The sequence below is a fragment of the Taudactylus pleione genome, unplaced genomic scaffold, assembly GCF_031769625.1.
Source record: "Taudactylus pleione unplaced genomic scaffold, aTauple2 ptg000624l, whole genome shotgun sequence".
In the NCBI taxonomy this organism is placed as follows: Eukaryota; Metazoa; Chordata; class Amphibia; order Anura; family Myobatrachidae; genus Taudactylus; species Taudactylus pleione.
In genome coordinates, this window is record NW_028285026.1 from 337,678 (window position 1) to 360,588 (window position 22,911).

A 22,911-nucleotide genomic window follows, 5' to 3' on the forward strand; every position below is an offset into this window, starting at 1 on the left:
GAGAGTGAGTAGTAGTAGAAAGTATAAGGAGAAGTACATGAAGGAAGAGGGCTCTGCTCGTGAGAGCTTACATTCTAAAGGATGGATCATGTTTGGAAACAGAGGGTGGGTTCAATCTAGAATGACAAAATTACTTTTAGTAAATACTGTGGTTTTGACAAGGAACCAACAGTCTATCCACATTGGTTTCCAAACCCCTGCAATCCCACTGCCCAGGTCTGTCCATGGTAATACACTATTGAGCTTAGCCAATGCTAGTTTAAGCTATGATCTGCCTTAATTTTTTTTTTTTTTTTACTCCATTTGAAATACATTATTTTTTCACCTGAACCACCAATTGTGCAATCAGTTATAAATGCTCACTGACCGAGGATTGGAACATTTGTGCTTTATTTGGGTAGCGTGCTCTCGTCTTGGGTCTAACATTACCGTAACCGTCACATCAACTCCTGCAGAATAAGCTAACGGGTGACATATTCCTGGCTGGGTGAAACTTGTGAAAATACATCTGGCAAAGTTCTGATACTTCAATATTACGATTCATTTTGACACATAATAATCAGTACCATTAATGTGTCGAGCAGCCCCTGCTGTAATAGCTTATAGGTCTTCGTGCCAGGACCACCACAGAACCAGATATAACTTGTTTGCTCCAATGCGCAAAGCATGGACTTTCCATTCCTTGGAAGTCATATCATTACCAGTTGCTCAGTGCAATCACCATATTTCTGAAAAAGCCTTTCCCGGTGGTTCGCTTACTTTACTGAGTGAATGAAAAGTGCGAAGTGTGCTAAAATAAGTTTATTTTAACAAAACAGTTACAGTTACCAATTTATGATGAAAAAAAAGAGTTTAACACCAAAAATGTAAAAACTTTCTGCCATCTAACAATGCCAAGCTACATACCTGCAATTATAAAGACCCATATTCACATAAATGCTCAGTAAAATGTACCAGGGGAGTCCTAATATCTTTCAATGAGATAAAATAGATGATCATTACTTGGAAAGGTTGAGTACTTCATTTTTATATTAAAACCAACAATACCGTGAAGGAACGCAGGTGCGGCTGTAAGGACAACAGACACTATGCACCAGCGCAGGACATGGAGCAAGTAAAACGTCAACCAAATTACTAACACATTTCCTTCCACAGTCTTGACCATTGCCTGAGCTCACAGCCCCCCCCTCAACCCCCTTCCCAAATTTTACGTATCTAATTTAACGTTCCTGCAGCACACATTCTTTGTAATAAATTGGTCCCATTATTCAGGCAGAATGCCGCGTTCCCATGGCCGACTTCACATAACGCAATACTGGAGGAAAAGTGTCATTTACTGTATGTGCGTTTCCCAATCCTCGGTGCGTTTTAAAAAAAAATACTGTTTTGTTTTTAGCACATCAATATGATCCTGGTAACAGATTCCCCTGATCTCCTGTGTGCACAGTGAGGGGGTCATCGTCCAGGCCAATAAACGTGTCACTTCCGCAGCCGCTTGCCCTTAGATGCCTGCCGCTTACTCTGGGTTCCCCCGCCAGTGGCGACTTTCCGCTTCTTTGCTTTGGGTCCTTTCTGATCACTGCAGACACTGGGTGGGGGAGGGGACAGAGAGAGGAGTAAATGTTACAGTTACTTCTGACATTAATACAATGAGTTCTGCTATAAAGCATGTTATAGGGCAGGACACCCCTAAATGTGACAAAGCATGTGTTTAATAAAGCTATTACACTTTTTAACTGCTTCCAAGCCTCTTTTGAAATTACTACCCCATCATTTCCCTTTATTACGGATATATATATATATATATATATATATATATATATATATATATATCCTGTATGACATTCGCTTTATGATAAATGAGGGGAACCTGTAGGAAAGATGGTAGCCTAGAACCAGATGCTTGCGTTCATTTTCTAAACTCCACAAAAACTGCCAGTAGAACCGAAAGGTTGTATTGGGAATGGCCGCCCTTGTCCCTGCCTCCCACGTCTTATAAATGTTCCCGTCATCCTGAGCAGGGTCTGCTCAATCCCAGACTATCAATACAGGACACAGACCGATCAAAATGGACCCGTCACCCCCCACAAACCTCTATTCATCAATCCACCGTATGCTAGCGAGATCAGTGAGGCACGAGGTTCTTGTTTCTATGTAACCATGAGTAGGACCTGCCATACTGCTTTCTTGGCCTAGTCGAAAGCTAATTTCCCTTTCTTTCTAAATCAATTTTATTCCTCAAAAACATGACGCTCCAAGCTCCAGCTGTTACCCCGTCGTCAGCCTGAAGTCGTGACCAACTCAATCCTATGGTGCAACCTACTTGAAAACTGGGCTCCAGGCCCAAAATAACGGACAACCCCAATAGTGCACATAAGGGGGACCCTGGGGAGAGACCCATGACATCCAGGAAAGGGGGGTGGGGAATAATTATTTTTCAGTTGCTCAAATCTATCTGCCACAATATAGCTCAAGTCCAAAAAAATGGTGAAGATGTAAATGGACATGATGTACCAATTTCGGAATGGCACATCACCCCTAACTGATTTAACCCCATAAATCTATTGGGGGATGGGCAACATGCAGTTATATCGCAGCGATAAACAGAATAATTGGACAACACCGCTCTGCGCTTTAGAAAACTAATAACACCGCTCATCTTGATACTGTCATGTCTTGATCGGTTTAAATCGAAATTTTTCGCAACTATTTTGCATTAAAATGAAAGATGTGTGTTCCGGTGATCAGAACATGTAAAGATACCAGCCCAAAAAAATCTAGTGCAGGCAATTCATAATGTTGAATTACAAATCCAATACTAAATTGGCACAGTTTCATAATATCTCCTTTCCACTGGTAATTATTAAGACTTCAAGAAATGTCTAATATTGTAACATCAGTTGCAATATAATAAGGGAAAAAGTCCAAATATTTTTTAATATAACATGATCCAAGTTGCAAAATCCATGTATGAATAAAATCAGGTATTCACAGCTGATACATGCAAACAATCTTGATGAGGGTGACTTCCTACCAGAATCAAGTAAAAGTCTATTTATTACCAGAGGAAAGAGATACATATAGTTATGAAACTGTGACAATTTAGTATTGGATTTGTAATTCGACGCTGATTATGAATGGTCTGCACTAGATTTTTTTGTGCTGGTCTCTTTACATGTTTTGGTCACCGGAACACACATCTTTCATTTTGTTGCGAAGCATTTTCGGTTTGAACAGATCAAGACATGACAGTATCAAGATAAGTGTTATTATTGATTCTCTAAAGCGCAGAGGGGTGTTATCCAATTACTCTGCTTATGCGTGTTTATCTTGGTGAGGATTTTAAGTGCAAAATCGGCAAGTACCAATTTTATGTTTTTCTATATCGCAGCAATAAACTACATCACCCACCACACATATAGCAACAGTAAACAGTAGCTGCTTCTACCATATTCACCAAGCCCTGCAGCACGGATATATCACCAAAGTGTTCTGAGCTAACACCTGCAGAGACAGTAACACAAAGTGAAGTGTGACGTAGGTGGCAACAGGCCGGGCTGGGCCGAGGACTGTATAGCGGTGTTTGGTTACCCATAGCAGAAGTAGCCAAACTAAACCCTTCTATTCCATCGACAGGTGGGCATCCCCGAATCTTACAAGGCTCACATGTAACGTTGTACAGGTTGAGTCTCCCATATCCAAAATGCTTGGGACCAGGGGTATTTTGGATATCAGAATATTCCGTATTTTGGAATATGTGCATACCATAATGAAATATATTGGGAATGGGACCCAAATCTAAACACAGAATGCATTTATGTTTTATATACACCTTATACACACAGCCTGAAGGTAATTTTATACAATATTTTTAATAATTTGTGCCTTAAACAAAGTTTGTGTACATTGAACCAACAAAGAGCAAAGGTTTCATCTCATTCATGCTAAAAATATTCCATATTTCGGAATATTTGGATATAGGAGACTCCACCTGTATTATCAAATATGTATGTTTGGGGATCAAAGTTAATAAATATTTAGTGAAAAAACAAACCATAAAGAGTATTAATTAGTTAAATTGAGATGAATTTCACATCGTCACAATTCAACATTTCTTTCATTATTATGTGAATAGTTAAGCAGCGGTATAAATCTTAATGGCCCCATTCACGAGTCGCGATTCCCCATTCTGCTGAAGAGCGACCAAAACCGTTGATCTGCGGGACATCGATGACTGGCGATCCATCGGCGGAATTCAACATGTTAAAAATGCCTGACTGGCTGATTCTGACCATTTTCCTGTCAGGATCGGGGAATCGAGATTTATCTTCGATCCCCCGTCCTCGACAGAACAGGGAATTGTGGCAATCCGTTGCAGATGTAGGGGCAACATAGTACTTGAAACTTGGGGATAACGTTGGATGGAAATAAGACAGAGGGGTCTATTCATAAAGAGAACGAAAACTGAATTACTTTTTATTATATATATCGCATCAGTTCGATATATAGCTTTTGTTAAGTAGCAATACTAAATACCATACTAAAGTATGGTGATGCCATTCATCCACGGAGCAGCGGTAACACAGGAGAAGTAAAGAACTTCTCCACGGTAACTCGGTTTGCGATTGGCACCAAGCAGAGTAAAATCCTGTGTTTCACAAAACAGGACTTTTCTCTGCTCCATGAATAGACCCCAGAGACAGCTAAAAGACTGATAAATGTAGTGATTAGAGAGTGCCCCTAACAAAGTATACACAAGATGGTGCTCGATTCCATCCTCCTCTTTTTCTCCCTCCCTCACTCTCTCTCTTGTGCATCAATGACAGAGGTGGGAGGGGTCAAAGTTCAGATCAACTGTCATTACATACCAATGTAAATGACATCATTTTTATCAGCAGTTGAATTTATTATATAGATTATATCTATATTGGAGGTTTAGCAATATTTGTGCAGTTTTTTTTTGATCTGTCATAATAAGTATTGAGAAAGAAAACGCAGCTAAATCCACCTTTTCTTTATACCTTTGCGGAACGTGCATAGTTTACAAATCCAATATGAGTCATGCTCGCCTGCGATTTCTATATTTATCCTATCAAATTTTATTAGGATTAAGATTGGTGGCTCTTCCATGTGGCCAACATATTGGATTCCGCCTTCACAGCCCATAAGGTAAATCAAATATTGGCAATTGCAGTTGATAAAAGTGTGAATAGAAATAGCCTTCTGTGAAGTCGGAGAAAATATTGATTTCTCCTTATTGTGTACATGATGGCTGAATCAATATATAGCACATCTTTTACCTAGAATTAAAAACAAATCCATATAAATGTATAACGTGGAAGAATAGATGGCAATATCTTTTTGAGAGATTCATTTGTTAAAAAAAAATATGAGATATGGTAAGAACTTACCCTTGTTATCTCTATTTCTACGAAGTCCATAGGGTTCCACAGGATACCTTGGGGGTATAGGTGTGACGTCAGTCATCGGGCACCAAAGAGTTAAGCTTTCAGCCTCCCAGGATGCACTAGGTCCCCCTCCTATACCCCGCCCCCGAGCCAAGGCACCTCAGTTAGTTACCAAGCCATAGGCCGGAGGAGGAGAAGGAAGAGAGAGAAAAAAGATCTGGACACACACAAGAATCACATTCTCATCAGAGGGAGACGGAAAAACCGGTGACCAGAGCAAAGCCCATCTGCAGCACAGGTGCGACAGGGCGGGAGTCCTGTGGAACCCTATGGACTTCGTAGAAATAGAGATAACAAGGGTAAGTTCTTACCATATCTCATATTTTCTACTTCAGGGTCCATAGGGTATCCACAGGATACCTTGGGGATGTCCCAAAGCAGTATCCTTTAAGGGTGGGGACGCTCCTGTGCAGAAAGGAGAATCCGCCGCCCGAAGCAAGCATCCTGAGAGGCGAAGGTGTCAAACCTGTAATACCTCACGAAGGTATGGACAGAGGACCACGTAGCAGCCTTGCAGATCTGGACTACAGAGGCACCACGTCGAGCTGCCCACGAAGGACCCACAGACCTAGTGGAATGAGCCTTCAGAGAAGGAGGAACCGGTAGGCCTTCATGAATATAAGCTTCAGAAATAGCCATACGGATCCAGGCTGCCAAAGTTTACTTTGAGGCAGGCCAACCCTTTTTACCGAAGCCATAAAGGACAAACAAAGCGTCCGACTTCCTAAACGAAGAAGTGCGGTCAACATAAGTCCTTAAGGCCCGCACAACATCCAACGAGGCCTCACCCACGGAAAGACCCGGTGAGTTAAAGGCCGGAACAACGATTTCCTCGTTAACATGAAACTGGGAAACAACTTTGGGAAGAAACTCGGGCCGAGTGCGGAGCACTGCCCTGTTCCCATGAAAAACCAAGAAAGGGGGTCTACAAGAAAGAGCCCCTAACTCAGAAACACGTCTGGCCGAAGCAATAGCCAGAAGGAAAACAGTCTTAGCTGTCAGCCATTTAAGATCCACTGAGCCCAGTGGTTCAAACGGCGGTCCTTGGAGAGCCCTCAGGACCACAGCCAAATCCCAAGGCGCCACAGGTGGAACAAAGGGCGGCTGAATGCGGAGAACAAATTGCATAAAGGTGCGCACATCCGGGATTGTAGCAATCCTACGGTGAAACCAGACAGACAGGGCCGAAACCTGTACCTTCAAAGAAGCAAGGCGAAGCCCATGATCTAGTCCCGCTTGTAGGAAGGCGAGAATCCGAGACAGACGAAACTCCAGCGGTGCATAACCACTCGGTCGACACCACTGGAAGAACGTATGCCACACGCGATGGTATATCCTCGCGGAAGACGGTTTCCGAGCACGCAACATGGTACGCACTACCGAGCTGGAAAACCCCCGGGACCTCAGCATGGCCGTCTCAACAGCCACGCCGTCAAAGACAGCCGAGTCAGGTCCGGGTGAAGGCAAGGACCCTGAGACAGAAGGTCCGGTCGTAGCGGCAACCGCAGAGGACTGTCCACGGACAGACCCTGAAGGTCTGAGAACCAGTGCCGTCTGGGCCACGCGGGAGCTATCAACAGGAGCGTCCCTCCTTCCTGTTTGAATTTCCGGATTACCCGTGGAAGAAGGGAGACCGGAGGGAACAGGTATGCGAACCGGAACGTCCACCGGACGGACAGAGCATCCACCAGAGACGCCCCTTCGTCTCTTGTGCGAGACCCGTTCACCGGCAACTTGTTGTTGTGCCGGGACGCCATGAGGTCGATCTCTGGAAGACCCCATCTGTCCACCAGCAGTTGAAAAACGTCCGGGTGCATTCCACCGGATGAACGTCCTGGCGTCTTAGAAAGTCCGCCTCCCAATTTAGCACTCCCGGGATGAAGACCGCTGATATGGCCGGAAGATTGCGCTCCGCCCATACCAGGATCCGAGAGACCTCCACGAGAGCCGCCCGACTTCGGGTTCCTCCTTGCCTGTTTATGTAGGCCACGGTGGTAGCGTTGTCCGACTGGACCTGTACCGGGCGACCCTGGAGAACCCGATGTGCCTGCTGGAGAGCATTGAAGACCGCACAGAGTTCCAAGATATTGATTGGAAGCTCCGCTTCTGTCGGCGTCCACCTGCCCTGGAACAAGTGTGGACCCGAAACCGCTCCCCAGCCCCGAAGACTGGCGTCCGTTGTCAACAGGACCCAATTTGGAACCCAGAACCCGCTGAGATGGGTCATCGGTAACCACCAGGCAAGGGACAGACGAACCTCCGGGGTGAGCACAATTGTCTGGGACTTCAGAGACTGCGGCAGCCCGTTCCACTTGGACAGAATCAGATGCTGCAGAGGTCTGGAGTGAAACTGGGCATATTCCACCATGTCGAACACCGACACCATGGAGCCCAGTAACCTCATCGCCGAGTGTAGAGACACCCGGCGACTGAGCAGACAACTGCGCACCCTCGACTGTAAAGCAGAGATCTTTTCCTCCGTCACGGAGATCCTCTGCTGTTCCATGTCCAATAAGGCTCCGAGGTGCAGAATCCTCCGAGACGGGATTAGAGTGGACTTCTGCCAGTTGATTATCCAGCCGTGCCGTTGCAGTAGCGCAATGGTCAGGCCCAAGTGGCGTAGAAGGAGCTCTGGAGATCCTGCCACCAATAAAATGTCGTCCAAGTACGGCAACATGCGGACTCCCTGCAGCCGCAGAGAAGCCGCCATGACCACCATCACCTTGGTGAACACACGTGGTGCTGTCGCCAGGCCAAAAGGTAACGCCCGAAACTGGAAGTGGTCGCTGCGGATTGCAAACCTGAGGAACTGTTGATGGCGCAAAAGAATAGGGACATGCAGGTAAGCGTCCTGTATGTCCAATGACACCATGTAGTCCCCAGGTTCCAGCGCCAGAATGATGGACCGTAGGGTCTCCATCCGAAACTTCGGTACCCGCAAAGACCTGTTGAGAGCTTTGAGGTTGAGAATCGGACGATACGACCCATTGGGTTTCTGTACCAAAAAAAGATTTGAATAGAAACCCTGGCCCCTCTGGGAGAATGGAATAGGCACTATAACTCCAGCCTGGAGCATAGTGTGCAATACCTTCCGCAGCTCCGTAGCCTTGTTCCGGTCTGATGGTAGACCCGTGGTGAAGAATCGAGCCGGGGGTCTGTGCCGGAAGGAGAGGGCGTACCCGTGGGAGACCACCTCGAGAACCCAAGTGTCTGTCGTAGTGACCGACCAACACTGGGCGAACTGCAGCAGGCGGCCTCCAACTTTGGGATCCCCCAAAGGGAGGCCCGGACCGTCAGGCCGCAGGCTTGTCATCTGGCTTGGGGGCCGGACGTCTGGTACTCCATGCCTGCTTCCGGGGCTTGGCCGATTTCTTAGGGCCAGCCTGTCGAGGAAAAGACTGTGGTTTGGGCCTGCCCTGGGCCCTAGATGACCGAAAGGACGATGGTCCAGAACCAGAAGGAGCAGCGGCCGACGGGAGACAAGCCGATTTGGCTGCCGCCAGCGTGGCCACAATCTTATCCAGATCCAGACCAAAGAGAACTTCTCCGGTAAATGGCAACGCCTCCAGACCCTTTTTGGAATCTGCGTCCGCCTTCCAGGATCGCAGCCACAAGGTGCGATGAGCAGCCACCGCTGCTGAAGAAATTCTAGACACCAGAGTACTAATTGTCTAAGGCCGCCTCGTTGATATAAGTGGCCGAATCACGGAGATTACCAATCAACTCCGCCTGTTCGGCCGGACAGTCGGAATCAAAAGATGCCTCTAATGAATCCGCCCAGCGCTCCATCGCTCTGGCAACCCAGCAAATGGCCATAGCCGGTCGTGCTGCCCCCCCCCCCCCGCAAGGGAATAAGCGGATTTCAGGCAGATCTCCACCTTGCGGTCCGTAGCATCCTTAAGGGAGGACATGGATGGCATCGGCAATGTGGCACTACGGACAAGACGGGTCACGTGAGAATCCACCTGTGGAGGGGATTCCCACTTTGCAAAATAATAATCCGCAAACGGATAAGCCACCGCCAGGCGCCTCTGCGGCTGGTATCTTTTGCCAGGCTGTTTCCACGCCTCCTCTAAATGGTCCACTAACTGGCCTGAAAGAGGAAAGACTGTGGCATCGCCCTTCACATCTTTAAAAAAGGCGTACTTAAATTTAGCCGCTGGGGGAACTTCGTCCTCAATCACCAAGGCTGTGCGGACTGCCCGAATAAGTCCAGGAATATATACCTTGGACTTAGCGTCAGAGTCCTTAGTATGGAGAGGTTCCTGATCGTAAGGATCCAGAATCTCCCCATCATCAGACGTCCCCTCGTCATCCTCATAAGGAGCCGACAGAGACGCCACCGGCCGTTTATGTGGCCGGATCACAGACTCCCCTTGCAACACATCCGACAAGTGCTGTACAGAACTCGTCAGGGAGTTAACCCACGCCGGCTCCTGAGAAACCGGGAGCGGGGAAATAGGGAGACTGTGGGGTACCACCAATTGTCGTGGGAAACCCTGCATCCACTGACTGCTGGGACAAACCCATCGGTGTAAACGCGGGTTGCGGAGCTAACTGGCCCACTAAGGTTGTAAGCGCCTGAGCGAAACAAGCCCAGGGCGGCTCCTGTACCGGTGCTGTAACCGTAAGAGGCCGCGCCATGGACAAACACTGCCGGCGAGGCCCTCCGCGCTACCCTCCCCCTCTGCTAACGGTACTTTACACGTAGTACACTGTAGCCGGAGAGGAAAATCACTTTCAGACATGATGGCACCAAGTATGTGACCCCTCTCACCAATTATATATCAAATAGGTGAGAGACCACCCTGCAGCACCGCACCGCAAGGGCTTAGCAGAAAGAACAGGGATAGTAATAAAGCTGACAGTTTAGAAGAAAAGTTACAGGCAGCAGCGCTAGCACAGTCACATACAATGCAAAGAAATATCAATTCCTGCACTAACAGCGCTGATCAATCAACTACGCAGACACAGGACCTGGTAGGACACAGCGCAGCATACACAGACCTGACCCAAATCGGAGGAGAGGTATGCGGGGGGACCCAGACCACGATGCTTCCGTCCAGGCTTCCAGCAGCGTTCACCATGAGTTCAGAGGAAGATGGCCGCCGAGGAGCAGAGAGGAGGCTGGCCTGGGGGAGGAGCGCTGCCACAGGACCAGTCGGCAGCGTGCAGAGAGGGCTGTGTGCAGCGGGGGAGGCGCCGGCTGTGAGACAGGGAAGGCGCGCTCCCCTGGCATGCATTTAACCCCTGGGACGCCGCAGCGCTACCGCTCTGCTGCGGTCCGCTGTCCCAGGGGGTAGTGGAAGCGCAGGTTGGTCGCCTGGCTCCACGCTGCAGTCAGTCCCCAGGGAGCCCCCTGCCTGGGGACTCAGGACCATGTGATCAGCGGGGACCCACCGCGGGACCCCGCTGCTTACCTTTGTCCCCCTTAAATCCGGCCATGGTCCGGAACATCTGGGGTCACCGCTAGCTGTGACCCCAGATGCTCACCAGCATCCCCGGATCGGTACCGGCGTTCTGGTACCGGCGGGGGTGTAGGGAAGACAGCATGGACGTCAGGACTGACTGTCCATGCTGTACATCCAGATGTGCAGCCACAGCTGCATAGAAGAAAGCTTCAGGGGCTCTTCTAGCCCCCACTCCGACAGGTGCACCCGACTCCGGCCGGGCACCAAACTAAACTGAGGTGCCTTGGCTCGGGGGCGGGGTATAGGAGGGGGACCTAGTGCATCCTGGGAGGCTGAAAGCTTAACTCTTTGGTGCCCGATGACTGACGTCACACCTATACCCCCAAGGTATCCTGTGGATACCCTAAGGACCCTGAAGTAGAAAAATATATATATAATAAACCAAATTCTGAACTACTGAGAAACAAATCACTGAAACGGAAATTTCAATTCCACCGAAGAACTTTGTAATTGCGTGAGCCTGATAATACCTGGTAATGAGAGACTGAATTTATTTATTTTTTTTTAGAAGTTTTGCCACTTTTGTCTAGTTATTACATTTTAATGTCCATTTTGAAGGAACCTTTATTATCAAGATCTCTGGTGCAATTTGCTGCGTCGGGGAATGATAGCTGTACTAAAGACCAAGGCGAGAGACGTGATGGCGTTTGGTAGTGTCATTTTACAAACTACCTAAGTCTTAAGCTGCCCATACCTGAGGCATTAAGCGAAATGACATCCTTATGAGCTACTTTGCTTAAACTGACATATTGTGCATTTTGAAAGAAAAAGTTCCCAGTTTCAATACTATTACAATAATCACCAGTGTAAACTGCTAGTAACAATTTCCTTTTTATATTTCCTAAACGTTGCTGCCCCCGAATTTCTTCCCCTCATTACTGGCGAACCACTGGTCTCAGCTGGAACCAGAGCAGAGACAGAGGCAGATGCTTGAGGGTCTCAAACCAATGAGTCCAACCAGTTGAGTAACAAAGTTTCGCACTGTGGGTCTGATTCAGAGCAAAAATCAGGGCGGCCGCTTTTTTTTTTTTTTAACCGGCCTCCTGGCAGCTCGCTAAGCTGTGGGTGACCACCCACAGCTTTAGCGAGCAGCCAGATGATGGTCGCGACCATCGGGCTTGTGACGAGACCCTTGTGATAGGGTTTCGTCTGCCGCAAGCCTCAGTGAGCTTCCGGCTCTAATAGAGCCGGAAGCTCACTACTGACATCACTGGGCCGCCCACAAACAGAAGACGTTCCTTCAGGAACGCCTCCCTTTGTCCACCCACCCCGCCTACAAAACAGGGCGAGCTGTCGATCAACATCGACAGCCGTCCCATTTGTAGCGAGCCCCGGAGCGAGAGAATTTTTCTCTCGCTACATGGCTTTCCCACACCATGTGCGTGCGCAATGCCCAACCATCGACCCGCTTGCGAGTGCATAGCGCTTGCGAGCGGGTCTGAATCATTCCCTGTGTACATATCTCTCCATTTCATTATTTACCAAGCTCCGAGTTGCCTGAATTACTGAGCATTAGCTGGGGACAAGTCTGTGCTTTCTACACATCCATTAAAAGCCAAAATATTCATCTGGGCCTATTCTTGCTGAGCGGCAGACAGTAAAACCACAGGAAAGTGGGGAAGACGACGGAGAGGTTAGAGGAGCAGACATACAGCGCATTTATTTAATTCCAAAAAGACATCATCACCCCCCTACTTAAATGACAGAGCTTCAGACAGCAAGCCGACGTTTTTACACGTATCGCTGCCAACCCCGCAACAAAAAACACATTATACACTCATGTTGGCTCAAGGAGTGGACACAACTGAAGGGGTTAATATTTCCTACACTGGGCAGGGGCAAGCTGCAACTCTCCTGCTGTGGTGGAACTACAAGTGGCATAATGCAATGCTTGCTAGGTATGCTGAGATTTGACCTACCCGTCTTCCACTGTAACGTATTATTAGTGCCCTACTGACCCCGGTCTGTGCACAGAGTTTCTGAAGTACAATATTATCTCCACTGTGAAGCTCCGTAACAATGGAAATAACACACTTTAATCTCATTTTACAATCTTTCCTCTGCAAAGATGATTATTGTGATGGAGGATTCTCAGAGGAGCTGGGAGCCAGCAGGTACTGAAGTGAACATCTCAGAATGATAAAAATCTTGTCCCCTGGCAGCGGTTTGCTGGAGTCTGGTTGCTGGATCCCCTAAACTTGGCGCTGCTAAGCTAGCACTAACCCCCTTTCCTGCTGCCGGGGCCCAACTTGGGAGAGGGACTGAAACACACAGCCCTGCGATGCACAATACACTTCAGCGAGGACTGGAGGACAGCAGCCATACAACACAAACACATTGCTCTAGTTATAACCTCAGAGCTGAACTACCCTCAGCAGATGCATAAACGAATACGCTGATCCGGACTCCAACATCTGCGGATGAAGCACGCAATTACTATTACAGGGAAAAGTTATCCAGCACATTTCTCAAAGCAAGGAGCAGTATCATCACTTCCCCACAAAACAAACGCTCCAGCAAACTTGCTGACAATCTGCCTGGCCCAGAGGGGGGGGGGGGCGGGGAGGATAATCGCGTTGGCGGTTGGCTGGGAAAGTTGCCCGGCCGTTCCAGGAGAGTAGGTATGTGGTCCAGCAATACGTCATTGCCGTCTGTAGGCAGGAGATGAGCATCAGGAACAGCTACACACAACTGGTGACCATGCAAAAATAAGAGGTTCCAGAGTAGATGTATGGCCCATTATTTTCAAATATACATACAGTTATCAGAGGTTATTCTTGGTTATATATAACGGTGTCCGCTATGGTATCCAAGTAGAAGCTTGACCATGTAAAGGTCCACACCAGATGGTTGACATGCAGCAGTTCGACAGGTACAAACGTATCGACACACATGGTCAACACTTTTTTTTAGGGTTTTTCTAAATTTCTAAAGGTTAGGCACTTGAGGGAGGGTTAAATAAAAAACTTGTGTCGACCTTTTGTACCTGTCGACTATCTGGTGTCGACCTTAACATTGTTATACATACCATATATATGGAACTTGAACATTAAAGTCTAGTTTAGTATAGACAACACTGTGTACACATCAGAGGCAAAACAATGCCCCTCCCACCCTGCCATGGGCCTTTAGCCTTGTTACCCAAAGCATAATGCAAATCAGTTGCAGTGCGGGCTGTCGTGTTGGCTGAAAAACCTACAGATGTGTCCTCTCACATCTGTGCTGTAGTCGTGCCAAACAGCCCCTCTCGGCGCGCCAGGTCCCGTGAGACTCTGCAAGCGTCGGGCTGAAAATACGTCTAAGTTGCAGTGCGGTGCACCGCCTCTATGTCACCCACATACATCATTACATTATTCTGGTAGAAAACTGTCTGCAGACTTGTAATAGAGCAGGAGGAAAAGCGATCTTATTATAGACATCTAGAACGGTAATATTCTGCTAGATTCCTATTGCAAATTCTCTCAGTTCTGCCACAGTACTCGAATATTCATGCCCAAACTCATCTTCTCTCTGGTGTATATTTACTAAAGTGCAGGTTTTTAGAAGTGGAGATGTTGCCCATATCTACCAATCAGATTCTACGTATCATTTATCTAACACCTACTAGAAGAGAATAGCTAGAATCTGATTGGCTGCTATGGACAAAAATATACCCCTGATTCTCTGAAGCAGTATACAAACTGCTGTAATGCAGCGGCCGTATACAGACTCAGTCGCACACAGATATACAAGTATCGCATATCAAATAATCAGCAGTCTCTTGGTGCATCCTAGTCACTTTGCATTGCGACTTAAGACATATTATCAGCATAAAAGGACTCACAGCGCTAGTAGCACGGGACCTGGCGGCTCACACACGTCAGCCATGTTGCGCTGCGTGGCGTATTGAGGATAGGTGTAGGAGGAGACTTCTATATGACACTTTGAAACTTGCAGACAAGGATGATATCTTACAGCCTGGGAGGACCAGCATATCTGGTAGGGACAATAGTATTTTAACAGATTAAATCACATTAATACAGGTAGGTCACCAGTGCTAATCATTGGATACTGGAGCAGGTAACTACAGTATGTCCCCTGTATATTGGGACAGGTAGATGTGCAGTTTGCTATGACTCCTAAAGGTGCTTGAAAGTAGTATTTTCTATTTTCTTTAGGGTTTAGGAATATACTGGTTACTAGGTACTGGGATAAATCTCTCATACACATGAAGTCATTTATAACTTTGTATCACAGAAATAGCTCTCCGCACTGCTATAAATGATTTCTTTAGCGCAGAAGGCTCCCGGCTGCCAGGTGAGTCAGGAACAGGTAGGAATAAGCCTCCCACCGGCTGTCAGACTGTGTCCTGAAATAAATCAGTGTCTAAATGTCCTTCTCTTATCATATGCTGAGTGCAGACTATAAACAGACCAGGCATAAGATGGACCAGCCTGAGAAATGACATTCACTAATATGCATGTACACTTTCTCAAAGAATTTATTCATTTAGTGAATTATAGCCCTTTTCAGACATGCAGAGAATCCCGGGAAATTACCCTGCTTATGTCTGAATGGTGCTACCCGGGAATTTACTATTCCCGGGCTGTACCAAGCAGCTTTTAAATTGATTTGGCAGCGCAGAGCGTCCTGTAGGACACTCAGCTCTGCTGCTCACCACCCCCAGCGCCGGATGCCGGGGACACCCGCCGGCGGGTCTCTTCCACAGCGGGCCGCCCGCACTCCCGCTGGACCACCAGGGCACATTTAAATAATTTAATAATAATAATATAAAAATGCCTGTAGCGATTGGTCGGCTGCCTGCTGTATGATGGTGACATCAGCGGCAGCCGGAGAGGGGATAGGCTAGGAAGGGCAGAGGAGGGGCAGGTAATATTAAAAACTAAAAAAACCCCGCTTATGTCTGAAAGGGGTCTACCTGGTAATTTCCCGGGTAGACGCTGAAGTTTGAACGGGGGGTCTCGACCAAATACCCGGGAATTTGCGCAGGAGAAATTCCCGGGTCTGAGCAGGAAATTTCGCCGGGTCGTATGTCAGAGGTGGGCTTTGAACACGGACTCTCCAAACTTTAATGTTGGATTCCTGCTGAGTTGTGTAATAACAGACTAACGGAAATAAAAAGTGGGATCCTGTTCAGTGGGACAGGAAACAAGGGGTGCATAGAGAAATAGGTTCCCTTTAAAGTTTAAACTGCAATTCCAAAACACTGTGCGGAGTATTACAAATGACCATATTTGAGAATGTTACTGAAACACAGAAACATTTATTTTTCAATAAATGCTTTCAAAAGGTCCATCAGATCAGTCACAGGGTGCTTAATACATTGATAAATAGGCCCCACAGTGTCACAGTCTCTTTCATGGATACTCAACAGTAAGCCAAAGAGGGTCATCGTGGCACGCATTAATGTGGGTATTTGAGGGCTGGTATCTTTGCCTGGTGGGTGGAGAGGGGCAAACACAAACAAGACGCCCAGGTTTTTTTTTTGTTTTGTTTGTTTTAACAGTGCAGCGCAATGGCGCAGGCGTAGTTTGTCTAAAGTGGCCGCGGCTTATTATGATATATATGGGATAGTGTTATGTCAAAAAGCGATCAGTAAATATAAGATTATATAATATATGGCAAACCCCACCTGACTAGTATTCAATTCAGATATTATTCTAGTGGTCTCTACACTAGTGTTCCCGCTAGGCTGTTTTAGCGGGGTACCGCGCCCTGCCGATTAAAAAATGCTAAAATGCGCCCTGCCCTTATGGTGGTGCCCTGCTGAATCAGCCTACTGGGTGCTGTCCCCACCTGCGGAACGCAGAGTCCCGAAGGAAAAGGGGAGGGAGTTGCTGTGAAATAATCACCGCCGGGTCACATGCGCATGGCATCTGTCGTACTGCAGGGAGAGCTTGGGGGCAGCCCAACATCTCCATGAGTGCTGGTCACAGTGATGTCAAGGAGGCGGGTCTCAAGGACATGCCCCCTTTTGAGTGACTACAGCCCCTTTTCAGGCGCGTACATAAGTGCCCTTTTGCGCACCATGCAAACCTTGCCCCTGTGCCTGGAATTAGAACACTATATACAACACAGATATGATTCCAGTAATCTTTACACAATACATACAGCATTACAGTGACTAATATACAATACAGAGGGCACTCTAAGGACCTCTGTACAAATAAACAAATCATCTTAATAAACAAACATTATACGAGAACATTCTAGGTAACTATACACAGAAACCATTGCAGTGACCTCCGTATAATATAGAATGAATAACATGACCACTATTCTTTACCATACAGCAGGGGTATTTAACATGCAGCACTCCAGCTGCTGTGGAACTACACATCCCAGCATAGCCTGCAACAGTTTTGCTATAATGGCATGCTAAAACTGTGGCAGGACATGCTAGGATGTGTCATTCCACAGCAACTGGAGGGCCGCATGTTTAAAACACCTGCCATATAGCTTCCAGACCTCTCATGGCTTTATAAAGCAGCTCCACTCCCCCGTCTTGGTTCATGGTAAAATACAGACGGCAGATCTCTAGCGGTGACCAAGTTAACTGCTTACGCCTCCTGAAGCCCCAATGGCATCTCTTGGCATGCTAGAGAGGAACTGTCCAGCATCCTGATTGGCCGATCGTTTCAGCCATACTCCCATCAGTATGTGACGACAGACAGCTCGACCCCAACACTGGAAGTACTAGCAGCCCACCCTTGCCCCAGATGTGTGGGATGATTCGGACCCTGGGTGGTAATGTATAAGATTGTATGTTCTCTCCATGTTCTTGTGGCTTTCCACTGCGGGCTCCGATTTTCTCCCATTGTCCCACAACAAACCAGTTGGCATCTGACTACATTAGCCCTGGAACGTACATGAGTGGTAGGTAGGGCTGCCATCTCATCCCTTTAATAAGGGACACACATGAATTACACACATTATGTAGCTGGCTGGCTTCTATTCTACATTTCACCTGGTTTTAATCAGCTACAGAAACTGTATAACTCATAGGTGTCCCTTATTAAAGGGATGATCTGGCAACCGTAGTGGTAAATCAGAATGTTAGCTCCACTGAGACAGGACCTGGTCTACCAGTCAGAGCCCAATTCTCGGCTTGTGCACTGTTGCAGGACACGTTGGCGCTATGTACATTAAATGACAGCAGTAAGAATAAAACAGCTCCCAGGGAGAATAATGGCACCTGGCTGCACATTGCCAGACACATTTTCTCATTACAGAACAGAGAGTTACATCTTACTGTTACACACACACAATGAAATGCAGTACAATACATGCTTGGGTTTTCTCGCACTGCGGGTTAGAGCATTGGCAAATCAAAATGTGTCAGTGTTTAATTATCTTATTGTGAAGTTGGAAAAGTTTTTTATTTTTTTTTATTTAGCAGCACAGGGAACATGAAGTAAGAAAACTCAGTACAGACACACGGTGGAAAAACACCCATTGCTAAAATTCTTTCTATTAGAAGATACAAATTGGGGCTGTCCAAGGCTTGACCTGGGGCATCAAATATTAAAAGTGTTGAGAAGGAATACCCGACGGGCTGCTGCGTTGTGCTAGGATCCGTTTGAGACCATTAACATAGAAACACAGAATTTGACGGGCAGGTAAGAACCAACCCTACACGACATGGCATTTTATACCTTTGTTGCTAATCCATATTTGTTACTTATTTATTTGTATCAAGTGCAGAGGTCTGAGGCCAGGACACACACACACACTAGGTTACTTGACCAAGAGGTTTTACAACACACAATTACTTCAAAACCACTATATTGGAATATAACTAGAGAAGAACATCATGCTTTAAGAGACCTGAGCTGCTATAACGACCATCATACCAGCCGATAAAGGCGGATCTATAGTGGTCCAAAACCTTACAGATTACCGCAAGATCGGCCGCAAGGAGATACGACAACTGGAAGATGTGGACACGTACGAAAAACTCTCTCAAGATCCTACCTTCAATTACAAGAAATATTCTTAAACAAGCGTATGATGATGCAATTATTACAGGACTGGTTTACAAATGCTTAGCGGTCTCGCACCCAAACAAACCCTTACTGTACTCAGTGCCTAAAGTCCACAAATCTCTACAAAACCTCCCTGGCCGTCCGATCATATTGGCAAGGGGGTCTTTGTATCAACCTATATCAATATATCGTGATTCTTTTTTACAAGATTGTGTCAAGGGTAGACCAACTTCCTTAAGACACACCTTGTTAAGATCACTACAAGAATTATCGGAAGTCACCTCCAATTGTCTACTATGCTCAGTGTATGTGTGTAATCTCTGTACATGTATACCCCATCAATCAGGCTTAACAACGACCCGCATACTGCTCACTAATAATCCAAAATATAAAAGGTCCAGATTTAGAGTTTTTCTTCCCTTACTTGAATTGGTACCCGGAATTATTTTTAATACGATGGTGAATACTATGTACAATTGGCTGGCTGTGCGATTGGGTCCAATGTGGCCCCATCGTACGCCAATGCCTTTATGTTTATGGTAGAACAGGATGTGTTCTTTTCAAATGAAAGCGTGGCTAAGAATACTTTAGCTTTTTACAGATCTATAGACGATTTACTTAACTTATGGACGGGCACTTCTTTAGAGTTTACTACCTTAACTGATAAATACAATGGGCAAAATTTACTAACCGCCACCAACCCCCCCGGGGTTTAGAATAGAAACCGCCGTCAAACCGCCGCTTAGTAAATTTTGCCTTAAAACTCATACAGCCCAGTCCAATTTACTTTTTAATTTCACATGGATAGTGTCAATTACCTGGACGTAAACCATCATGAAAAAAAGATACTAAATTGGAAACTAAATTATTTACAAAACTGACAAACTGCAATAATTTATTGCTGGCAAGTAGAGAACACCCCCGTAACCCCTTAAAAGAGGACTACCTTATTCTCAATTTTTACGCATTACCACCAATAGGAAAGCAGCTCTACACTAGATTGATCAGACGGTAGACACATTTTTACAAATGGGTTACAAGCAGTGGCGTATCTATAATGGGTGCAGTGTGTGCGGGGCACACGGTCCCCCAGGTCCAGGGGGGCCCTGCACCGTACACCCTGCACCCATATTATTTTAATCTCACCTGTCCGTGGTCCCGACTCGGGTGTCAGCGCTGCTCAGAACACCGAGAGATGGCCGCCGTGGCCATTTTTTTCCGGTGTTCTGCACATGCGTAGTAGACTCCGAGCACACTCTAGTGCCCGGAGTCTACTAATGCTCCAGTTGCTGGGCAGCCACGTCAGTCCACTGCCGGCCCCCAGGGAGAGAGGAGGGGGCCCCGTGTCACGGCCAGGGTTTGGTAGTCACCGGATATTACCTGTGAGGTCGTTATGGCGGGGGGTCTCTGGCAGCGGTGCTGGTGTTTGGTGAGGGGCATTGGCTGCGCGTGGTTCTGTGCAGGCACATTGTCACTAGGCCTGGTGAGGTCTGGCGGTGTTTCCGGTCCGTTGGCATGGGCGCCGCCATCTTGCCTGCGGCCATGTAATTCCGGCTGTCCAATCCTGGTAGGTCATGTGCTCATTCCAGCCAGTCACAGTGCGGCACTGAGTATTTAGGAAGGTCCAGAGCCTTCCTTCCTTTGCCAGTGCAACGTGTTTCTCAGCTGCGGCTGAGAGAGAGTACCTGTGCCTTACCTGCATGCTTGTATATGCTCCTAGATTGAACCTTGCCTGCTCCAACCGGCTGGACTTACCCTGCACCCTCCATATACCTTCTTACCTGCCTGAGTACCTGAACCTGCTGTTTCCCTGCATCTTGCTTCATTTCACTCCCAGCTGAACTTCACTACCTCTGCCTGCATCAGGTACAGCTCATCAAGCCTGCATTTACTTACAGCTCATCATACCTGCATTTAGTTACAGCTCATCATACTTGTATACTGGACTGTTCCTGCCTGTCACTATCTGGACATTTTCTCATTAACCCCCACTACAGTTATCAAGTGCACTTTAGTGCTATACCTGGACTTTTTCATTTGCCATTCCCATGTCTTCTAAATCACTTATTAAAAACTCCACTTTTTCATTTCAATCTGCTTCTGTGTCTGCTCCTATCACCACCCCAGGTCCACAACAAATTCAGAACCTCACACCACGCACGGGGAGTGCACGCCGGCCCCCTCCTCTCTTAAGACACCCCTGGTTACAAGCCTTCGCTACTAGCCAAACAAAAACATCAGGCTTTAGCTATACCGCTAGAAAGAATTAATCAGTTTAAAGACCAAACAGAAGTCTAAATTTTTATCCCGGGTCAACACTTATGCTGGGTACACACTAGACCATTTAGTTAACGATTTGGCCGGTTCCGACGTATCCGACGCATCAGAACAACAAATTGTGAAAATCGTCCACTGTGTATGCACTATATATCGTGCATTGCGCAATCCTGTGGGGTTGTCAACCGCATTGGGCACCGGATCGCCCCGTGTGTACGGACTGCCCGATATGTCGGCCCGTAGGCAGGGGGGTGCATCACTGGGTACACCCATCGTTTAGTGTGTACCCAGCTTTACAATCAAAGTTCACACATTACTCGTTGCGCTAAAAAACTATGGCCCATGATCACTTCTGACCCAGAATTATTATTATTATCATTTATTTATACGGCGCCACAAGTATTCCGCAGCGCCTTACACAGTATATAAACAAATAGGTGACCAGTGACTTATAGTACAATACAATACAATTCAGGACAAGGACATGGATAGTAGACATTGCTACATTAGCGATCATAACACCCACATAAGCAGCAGAACATTAGTAACCAAGTGTTGCCTTAGTGGGGAGTACGGAGTAGATGAAAGTAAAGTGGGGAGAAGCACAAGAGGGTAGAGTTCCCTGCTCGTAAGAGCTTACATTCTAAAGGGGAGGGGCATATAAACAGGTGTGACACAGATGGGCTAGACGGGGATTGGTGGTATTGCACAATACTAGACTGATGCCATGATACCGCAGAGGTAGAAATATCAGATTATATTGTGCATACAGACATAACATGGGAAAGAAAAAAAAAATGTATTACTATCTTTTAGGGCAATCCGAACACAGGATGCTGTAAGTGGCCAAATTGCTTAACATGTAGATATCTCCAAACTGGTACGGATTTTATTCATCCTTACACAGGTGCCAAATTGAAAATCCTTTACCAGTAAATGTGTGCTCTACATGACCACTTGTCCTTGTGCAAGACATTATATCGGAAAGATGGAACGACAGTTTAAAGAGCGAATGGCGCTTCACAGGTCAGGGTTAGGCAGTGTAGCTGGGTTAGGCACCCTTAGGGGGGGAGGTGTTAGGCACCCAGGGGAGGGGGGGGGGGTTTGTTCAACACGAAGGGGAAAGACTGAGATTTAGGCACTAACAGGAAGGGTTAGGCTACAAAAAGGGAGGGTTTGGGGAGAAGGGGGAGGGTAAGTATACGACGGGATACCTGCCATCGGGATGTCGCTGTCAGTATTGTGACAGCCGGTATTACGTAACGATTCCACCTGTGGCGCATCATTTTGCTCAGGCCAATCACAGTGCAGCCTCCATCAAATATGGTATTATCGATCACGTCCCTCAACTTATACGTGGAGGTGATTGCAGTTAAAAATTGCTGCAATTGGAATCTAATTGGGTTCACAAACTGGGTACTTTGGCCCCAAGAGGGTTAAACGAGACCCTGGGGTTGCACGGTCTCTTATAAGCTTATCACCCAATATGCTATAAATAGGTATAGCCTGTCCTTTCTCTTCTTAAGAGTCTGATCTTACCCATTTTACCTTATCTAGTTATTATCATAGTATCCTTGTGCTTTGTTTAGGAGTGATATCGTTAGCATTTGATACATTTGGCCACATTGTCATCAGACAAGCGTGTGGTATGTAAGCCTTTTATTACCTATACTATGTATACTGTTATGATGCTAGCTAGTAACTGCCTTT

The 22,911-nt window shown here is 46.8% G+C and overlaps 1 protein-coding gene across 2 annotated transcripts in view; it reads right to left on the reverse strand.

Annotated features, from left to right (window-relative positions):
- Positions 1 to 800: 800 nt before the first annotated feature.
- The window catches only part of RAD18 (RAD18 E3 ubiquitin protein ligase), a 338,638-nt gene continuing 316,527 nt past the window's right edge, over positions 801 to 22,911 (reverse strand). For both annotated transcript variants that reach the window (XM_088454631.1, XM_088454630.1), the window contains one exon: positions 801 to 1,588. In XM_088454631.1, coding sequence (XP_088310757.1) covers positions 1,480 to 1,588 — 109 coding nt within the window. In that variant the 3' untranslated portion in view covers positions 801 to 1,479. The remainder of the gene's footprint in view (positions 1,589 to 22,911) is intronic.